The 9,331-nt window shown below is 46.6% G+C and overlaps 1 protein-coding gene across 2 annotated transcripts in view; it reads right to left on the bottom strand.

Moving 5' to 3' along the window:
• Positions 1 to 575: 575 nt before the first annotated feature.
• GLI3 (GLI family zinc finger 3) overlaps positions 576 to 9,331 on the bottom strand; it is a 287,197-nt gene continuing 278,441 nt past the window's right edge. For both annotated transcript variants that reach the window (XM_015427324.1, XM_015427325.1), the window contains exons 13-14: positions 5,250 to 5,577; positions 576 to 2,848 (exon numbers count right to left, since the gene is read on the bottom strand). In XM_015427324.1, the coding sequence (XP_015282810.1) occupies positions 576 to 2,848; positions 5,250 to 5,577 (2,601 nt within the window). The remainder of the gene's footprint in view (positions 2,849 to 5,249; positions 5,578 to 9,331) is intronic.

Genomic DNA, 9,331 nt, shown 5'->3' with positions numbered 1-9,331 from the left:
AGAAATGAGACTGCAAGGCATTACACATTCTTTGAGATACCAAGATCCCTTTCAAGCACCCATCCCTTTCAAGCAAGGCTTGCACGGGAGCAGAGCTCGTGGAACTCCAAAAGTTTAACTCAATGTATTTGCTTTATGCATTTCCTTGGGTCATTTTCTGCCTACACTTCAGAACACAAATGTGTAAGAATGCTGGCAAGACTGTTTCCTTTTGACTATGCAGGAAGTTGTAACATCATTTCATCAGATCTTTCTTTAAAAATAAACTGACATGCACATCACACATTTACATTGGTTTACAATGACAAAAACAACAAAAATAAAATAAAGAGAGCCATACAAACATCACAAATTAAAAAAAGGAAGTGTGGGTGCAACAATACTGATTTAAAACTGAAACGGAAGACAGTTTCTCCCTAGAACACTTTAGGGTTTTTAGAGTCCGTATTCCATAAAAGGAATATACTTGAAACACATCCCATTTAGGTGAGATGAGACTGCTAAAGTACTTAAAACAACTACAAAAAAAAAAAGTGTTCCTTTTAAAAACCTTTCATTTCCTAATTTGTTTATGTCTATTGCATAACAGCAAGAAACTTGCTTTCTTCTGCAAGTGAGGTCAACAAAGAATTCATGTCCCCAATAGCCATGTTGGTCGTGCTGATGGGCATTGCTGGGAATGTAAGAGACACTCGGGGAGTGGTGAGGCGAGAGGAGTTGCGGGAGAGATTCTGAATGATGCTGGGACTGAGGGCTTCTGAAATTAAGCTGGCGTGGTCACCGTCATCGATGATAGCGTCGAAATCAATCTGCACACCTTCGAGGCTGCTGGCATCAATGCTGTCAACAGTGCTGGTCACCTGGTTGGCCCCTGGGGAAAGCAGCTCTGAGGAATTTGCATTGCCAGTCTCCTGCAGCATGCAGTTGGCTTCTGAAAGGGGGAAAGCACCTGTTTTCAAAGCTTGCTGGCTAAACCCTGTGGTTTGGTCATACAACTGACCAGAGTAATTCTGCATGTTAGAGCAGAACTGTTGTGGCTGGCCTTGGGGCTCCACCTTGATGCCACCGACCCTGTGTGGCTGACTGGCATCCTTAACGTGTCCTTGTTGCCGCACCAAGTTGTTCCTTAACGCGTTTTGCCGTCTGCCACCACAGTAGCTTGCACAGGGCTGGTATCCTTTGGTGGTCCCCAGACCAGCTGACTGGACTCCAATGTTGTGAGAGAGTGGCATACAGCTCTGCGGGCCTGGGTAAAGGCTGGCTTGCGAAGGGGCTGCCCCTGGCTCAAGCATTGTTTTATTGGAATGGTTTACTTCTTGGTAGTGACTGACGTCGTCTGCTGGTGGATTATGAAGGTACTCCTGGACAGCCATGTTTCTACTCTGCATCCTGTTAATTACATTGGCTGATTGCTCATCTGATACCACTGGGTAGCCAAAATTTTGCTGGCTCCCGTTTGCTGGCATGTAGTTGTTTCTCAGCTTTTGCCCTTGAATCATCATGTCACACGTGTTTTCCACTGGTTGCCGACCAACACTTTCACCATATAGCTGTGCCTTGGTTGACTGCATGTGGTAAGAATGGCTGGTGTCGCTGTTCACAGTCATGTTCTGCTGTAGACTGCAAGAGCCGCCGTTGTCTAGAAGATGCTGGTAGCCATTCTGCTGGAACATACCGTTTCTCTCCAGCCCACAGTGCTGCTGTTGGACTACCATGTTGTTATACAGGCCCAAGTTTTGATTTTGCTGGAGCATGGAACGCTGCCCACATTTTAATTTTGATGGAGATAAGTCAGAACTTCCTGAGCTTACTTCGTTCCACTGAATCGGCAGATCACTTTTACGGGTCTCAGAGTTGTTCGCTTGAGGGGACTGGTCAAAGCTGTTGCCGTTAGTCATCGCCGAACCATGCTGCCCTTTGCTGTTGTCCATCCCACCGTTCGGCAGTTGGTTGTACAAACCCTGATTCTGAGAGTTCAAATACTGGACCACGTCATCTGGTAGGAGGTCCTCATCGTTCAGACTGCCGTCTGCTTCCATGACGGCCGTCTCCATGGCCACATTCTCAGTGATACTCGGAGGACAAGGAGAACAGAAGTTGCGGGGAAAGCCCCCATCGGAGCGGGTGTAGTTCTGAAGGACAAAGTTACGCTTTTCCATGGATGGAGGCAAAGCAGGAGGATTAAAGCTGTTGAGACTGCTGAACCGCTGGACTCTGGGGAAAGAAAGGTGATCAGAGACTGGTCTCACGGGATCACTTGCTCTCCTTGTGCCGTTGTTGCCCAACATGTCGTGAGGCAGCAAGTGTCTCCTGCTGTAGCCATTTGTCCCACCATCACTACATCTTCGAGGCGAATTCACAGGGGGCAGGGGTGACACTCCAGACTCCCTGCAGTCACCCAGTAGTGCCATTCTTGTTTTCAAGCTCATCCTGTCCATATTAGGCAACGGTGTCGGTGGGGGTCCACCAGTAGCTGCTGCGTATTTGGCTTTCAGCCTGTATTGCTGGGCAGGTGTAAGGCTGAGAAGACCTGGCAAACCATCACACTGGCTGACTTCGCTGGATCGCCTGGAAGCATCGGTCGAAATCGGGTCATAGGAGTCGGCAACACTGACATTCTGGGGCCTTCCCTCGCCCTGTGAAGCATCACTGGATCTCCGACTGGAGAAACAAGGTGAAATCCCAGAGGACCTGCGGCTGCTCAGGTAGGCTGAACTAATCGTGCTGGTATTGCTGTCCCTTCTGTTCAGCATGTTTAGCACAGTGATGTCCATATTTGTGAGTTCATTTTTGTTGGGCAGAATAGTCACGTTCCCTCCTATGTTGCAGCTGCTGCTTGACTGAGTACCTGGAAAGAAGCATTTTAAAAAGTAAATACACAAATATTAAAAGGCAATCAGGAGAAGACTGGTGGGATGGGGCTGTGTCGAAAGCATTTTAAGGAAGCATCCTTAAATGTCTCAGATTTTCTACAGCTTAGTGGGTAGGAGGGTCAGCAGCATCCTTTCGTCCAGGACAATGGCATCCGTCAGTTCAAGAATGACATCGTAAAGGGAATGCCAAAGTATCGCCTAGGAGCCAGATACTGGCTACAGAGTAATCAGAAAACGAAGCATGCTTGACTGTAGCTCTCGGCACTTGCAGTCCCCACGTGTCAACGCATGGAGAGGCAGAATATGGGCACAAGAGCAGGGGCCCTGCCACTTGCCTAGCTCAGTTCACCAGCTTTGTGACATGTAGCCTTGCAGCGAACAGTTTGACTTGTACCTGGGTTTTGTTACTTCAGACTGCAGGTGGACATTCACGTGACTGAATGCAACTCTTTTCCTTCCCCACAGCAGAGCAGCACGCTAGAAGAGAATTCTTCTCACTGATCTCTAGCTTCCGATGTGGTGGGAGGGGATCTGTTCTATGGAGGAGCCTTCCAACCCGTCAGTCCTGACTGCAGTCTGAAGGGATACTGTCCAGATGCTGGTTCAGCACCTCAGTGAGAAGCAGGCCTGTGTCTGACTAACTCTCTTGCCCTGTGGGGGACTCCACTGACTGAATACAGTATGTCTTTAAGCACAGCTTTAATAAATGGCAATTTAAATCAAACCAGGTTTTGAGAAATGGATGCCAAAGGTGCAAAATATGCAGCCCGTGGAGATGGCAATCTAAAAACAAACCCTAAATATATTTAACATGCTGTTCGAAACAGTTCTATTGCTTTGTCTTGTAAAGTAAACAATAATAAAAAAATATATACTTTCATTTAATTCCCTTTATTGGACTGAGCTTATGCCAGATATAAGAAATACCACAAATATTTTTTGTGGATGGCTGCAACTGGGTGGCTTATAGAATATTATGCAATGGTGCCAAGAAAAAAACTGGGCAAAATCAAAATCCTCCTGCTAAAAAATAGTATTGAGACATTCAGAGCTCAATGTGTTCAGGGTGATTTTATCTATCCAGGGCTCTTTTTGTAGAAAAAGCCCAGCAGGAACTCATTAACATAATAGGCCACACCCAACAACAGGAACTCATTAGCATACTAGGCCGCACTCCCATGTTCGCAGAAGTGTGGTCATCCAGCCACACCCACCTTTTGCTTCTTATTCTGTTTACCTTGTTTGTTGTCAAAACCCAGGGCTTTTTTTGTAGCCGGAATGTCTTTGCATGTTAGGCCACACAACCCTAATGTAGCCAATCCGAATGAGTTTCTGCTGTTGGGTGTGGCCTGTTATGCTAATGAGTTCCTGCTGGGCGTGGCCAACTTGGGAGCCAGCCGGAACTCCGTTCCTGTGCGTTCCTGCCCAAAAATAGCCCTGATCTATGCACATTTTGGACCAAACTCCAGAGATTTACTCTGCCTTCTCATGACCAATATAACTCTACCCTAGCTCTCCCCCTTGCATGCTGCTGTTTCTGGATGCAGGAAATTTTTAGAAGGTGAATTTTAAGACAAATGTTTTTCATGCTGGTGCTTATCCCGCTCTATCTACAGATTTTGTTGAGTGGGCCTACCCTGCTCCCCTCCTCCTGCTGCAGGCCACCTGACTTTTTGTTCCTGGGGGGGGTCCACAGACCCTCACGAATAGCATGATGGGGAAAGTGGAAGTCTGCACTGCGAGGGGAGAATTACTGGAAATTGCTGATCCAAGAACAGGTGACTTGGGGGAGGGTTCAGCCAGAGCCGTGGCACATGATTCTGCTGATTGTGTCACTCAGCTCGGAGTCACCACTAATTGACCCTCGTAGCCAGGGAAGAACTTAATAATACCCCATGATTTGGTGTCAAGTCTGGAGGACTTTTGGGGAAATCCAATTCAGCTATTAACTTCTCTAAAATTTTAAAAATCAGAAGCCCCCAATGCTGAGCACAGAAATATCACACGGGAACCTACAAGGACTCACAGGGGATGGGAAATAATAGCCTCTCCTGCCCGCAACGGTCCCCACTTCTTCCCCTGTCTCTATATCCCCTCTCCTGGCCACCTGCCCAATTGTCCCTGTGCCTCCCCAATACACCCAGTTGGCCATCTGGCCAGTGTTGCTTTCTTCCGACCAGATCCTCATTCTTAAAATATTTTTGTGCAGCCCCAAGATCCCCCCCCACTACCATGATGTCTACACATGCACTGTTAATGCCCTAGCACAGTTTATATATTTTTGTGCCAACCATTTGCATAAAGATTATACGCAAGCTGTAAGTGGCCCCTCCATCCCTATTATGTATATAAATGGTCAGCATAGCATGATCTCACCGTTTCCTATGAGAGGTGGCAATGTCGGGGCTTTGGAAGGTGGCATGGGGTTCAGTCTTGGAAGCACTCCATTGATTTGTTTCAACCTTTCCAGCTTGACTTGCTCCATCCATTTGGTCTCTGTCATATTCCTCCTGGCTTGTAAGCCAAGTGCCGTGGTTGCTGTGGAAATGGTAGAGTCCATGATAGGGGTTTCATCTATGACACTGAGGTCTCCTACACTACCTCTACTGGTCAGATTAAGCTCGATCCCATGGTTGGAATAGTTGCTGATGGGGGACTGTTCGCTGCTGCATGTAGACTGACCACCAGGGCTTGGCTGAGATGTCTGTTTGAAGGAGAAAAAGATTTAAGAAAAAAAATTGCGATTAGGAACATAATGCAGCTTGGATTGGAGGAAGACAGGATAGTAATTGAACAAATGAATGTGGTGCTTGCAACGTATCTGAGAACTACTCACGATTCTCTATTGAGAAAAGATACATATCAGAAGAAGAAGAGGAGGAGGAGATTGGATTTATACCCAGGCCTTCACTTGGAGTCTCAGAGCAGCTTACAATCTCCTTTCCCTTCCCCTCCCCACCCCACAACAGACTCCCTTGTGAGGTATGTGGGGCTGAGAGAGCTCTTTCAAGGACTTCTCATGAGAGAACACCTCTGAGAGAACTTGTAACTGACCCAAGGTTACACCAGCAGCATCATGTGGAGTGGGGAATGAAACCCTGTCCTCCTAACCACTTCACCAAACTGGTTCTAGCCTAGTCCATCTAGCCTAGTTTAAAACTGCCAAGAAAAGATGCTACAGAGGGAGTATACAGTAACACAAAGTATAAACAACACATTTGCAATCACATTAACTTTCTGAAAATCTTTTTTTGGGGGGTGGTTTCTCTGTAAAAGCTCTAATTATCTTGCACAAAATTGGCTGGTATTTTAAACAGAGCAAATCTAAACAAACAAACACGCTGAATACATGAAGCTCTCTTATCCAGAGTCCAGCCTTTGGTCTGTCATGTCACATTTAACCTGAAAATGAGGGGAGGTTCAAAAACTGTCTTCATAAGGCATGGAAATCGGCTGATCAAAAGAGGGAGAAATCCCACAAGGAGTGTTCCAGACCTTGGACATGCTCGAAGTAGCTCTTTGAACCCTGCCCAGTATGTTCGTTTAGACTTGAATGGTACAAATATAGGTTCTGTCCGATCGACAAGGAGCAGCCAGCTGTTGCTATTACAAAACTATATTCCAATGAGCTCCTCTTCCAATGTTCCATCTTATCCATTTGCCATCAACAGATCAGGCTAGCAGACCCACTACCTAGTAGCTCTAAGTCTTGCGTGTCATTGAGAAGTACAACTGTAGCAACACAGAGATGCTGTGTCGAACACAGATTCTTTGTTATGCTGTCAGAAAGATTCCGCCAGCAGGGAAGCTGAGCATAATACCTTCGCTGGTTAGTAGCTACAACGTTGTTACTCGTTTGCAACAGCCTCCTTGAAGGCTTGCCCTCCCCATTGTGTCTGACAACGGAAGCCACTTTTCCTATGAAATCTGATGGGATTCCCACTCCATGATGGTTTTGTACCTGCCACAGCTAAACAGATTTCCCCCAGGGAACAATTTGGAGAGATACGTTTTAAGCTTTGTTTCCTTGCTGTGATAATCTGGTTTCTCTAACAATCACCCCCAACCGAATGTTTCATGTAATCAATACTGCCTCATCCTAAAGTAATCTTAAAGAGATAAGCAGGCGTAAGAGTTTTAGAAGATCTCCCCAAATTAAGGACACGCCATCCAGATATTATCAGAATAGCTTTATCAAGGCCGGAGCTCTGTGCAATCGTCACTTAAAAAAATTAAATTTAAATTGGCCTGCTTGAGCCGTTAAAAATTTACAACAACCTGGATGATAAAATCAGGTTTGAGACATGCATGCCTCAGGTAGAGAAGGGTCCTTCCCACCACCTGGCACCTGAGCTTCATTCACTAGAGGAGGAGGAGGAGGAGATTGGATTTATACCCCGCCGTTCACTACCCAAAGGTGTCTCAGAACAGCTTACAAACTCCATTCCCTCCCCCTCCCCACAGCAGACACCCTGTGAGGTAGGTGAGGAGCTGAGAGAGCTCTGACAGAAACTGCTCTTTTTTCAAGAACAGCTATGCCAGAACTATGGCTTGCCCAAGATCATCCAGCCAGGTGCAAGTGGAGGAGGGGGGAATCAAACCCAGCTCTCCCAGATTAGCGTCCGTGCACGTAACCACTACACCAAGATGCCAAGAACTGAACTGGGGACTTTCTGTGTGCAAGGCAGGTGTACTGTTACTGACCTACATGCAAAACAAACTGATAGCCTCACACTAAAGCAATGGTCTGTACCAGGGGTGGCCAAAATGTGGCTCAGGCTCTTTCACACCTATTGTGCGGCTCCTTGCAGGGCGGCTGGGGAACCAAAGAGGAGGCAGGCCTCCCCGATCGGCCTTCCCTTCCCCAGCCAGTGTTCCCCCTCCCTGGGTAGGCTTGAGGTGGTGGTGGGGAAGCAGAGAAAGAAAGCAACTTTAACTTTAAATGTGTTCTCAAAGGCCCCCCCCCCCGCCTGGCTTGGAGAAGGCATTTGTCTCTTTAAATCCCTTCACTAGGCCAGCCAGCATGGAGGCGTGAGGGGTTAGAAGACACATTTAAAGTTAAAGTTGCTTGCTTTCTACCTCCCCCCCATCTACATGCTTTTTTTCCACCTTTCTTGTCTCTCTCCCTCTCCCTCCCTCCCTTTCTCTTTCTTCTTTCCTTCCTTCCCCCTCCCACCCTCCCATCTATTTGCTTTCTTTGTCTCTCCCTCTTTCTTTCTACCTCTTTCATTCTTTCTTTCCACCTCTCTCTTTCTCTCTCTCTTAGACAAATAAATATTATCAATATCTGTTTTTACCCCTTTTGTTTTATTTTTGGCAGTCTCATTTAGTGTTAATAAAAAGCAAATTTGCATATTTCCCAGTAAAAACGTCTGTAATATTTATGTCTCATGGCTCTCAAACATCTGACGTTTATTCTGTGTGGCTCTTACATTAAGCAAGTTTGGCCACCCCTGGTCTGTACTGTCTACTCTGACCAACAGTGGGTCTTCCAGGGTCTCAGGGAGAGTTCTTTCACATCCCCTCCTGCCTGATCATTTTAACTGGAGATGCTGGGGGTTGAACCTGGGACCTTCTGCATGCAAAGCAGAGGCTCTGCCATTGCCCCACCCCTGCATTTCCTCCCTCAACAGCTCATGGTATCAGAGAACACATGCAATTTCCCAACCCCAACCTACCTGTCACAGAGAGATTAAAAATACCCCCTGCCCACCTGCATTGTACCCCTAAGGCTCAGGAACACACAAGCAGTTTCTTCTTAGCCACAAAATTCTGTACCAGTGACTGCAGTGCTAGATTGCTGAACTTCATGGTTAGGTGAGCAGGAAGTTGTTAATCGAACCCCAGAGCTCAACACTGTCACACTGTGGAGGCGGGACAACTTCCCTAAGCATTTACCCTCCTCTGTCCCCCTTGCGATTCCTCAGAGGCTCTCAACTTATGTTTTACCATTCTGTATAATTTATTTAGTTTTACTAGTCATGGGGGCAGGCAACCCAACTGCCAGTCCCCAGAGACTTTGTCTCACTTCCTCCCCTCTGGCTTTGGGGATTTCAACAGGTAATCACGCCCACGCACTTTCAACCACATCTTCAGACCTGTAACGGCTAATACAGAAATGGACTCGTTTTTAAAAAACAAGACAGAACACTGAATTCTGTGCTCCATTCCACAACCGGCACACTTTCCTTGCTCCTGTAGAACTGCAGCATACAGACAGCCCAACTTTAAGGCATGCAAAATTATTCTGCTCTCAAGAACAGTCTCCTGAATATTCTCCGGCAATTTACTTGTTAAGGTTCTGAATTGCCCTTCCACTTTCGACCTGTATTAACACTCTTATCCTGGGCTAATTAACTAGAAAATTTAAAGAAATCAGGACTGTTTCAAAGATCTTTACAAAACGATCTTGAAAAGGCTTCCTATTGGTAATGGCAGCCCCCCCCCCCCACAATTGA

Source organism: Gekko japonicus, unplaced genomic scaffold (assembly GCF_001447785.1).
Source record: "Gekko japonicus isolate JY-2015 unplaced genomic scaffold, Gekko_japonicus_V1.1 scaffold1708, whole genome shotgun sequence".
Taxonomy (NCBI): Eukaryota; Metazoa; Chordata; class Lepidosauria; order Squamata; family Gekkonidae; genus Gekko; species Gekko japonicus.
Note: the sequence above shows the minus strand (reverse complement) of the source record. Positions and strands in the feature narration are given on the sequence as shown.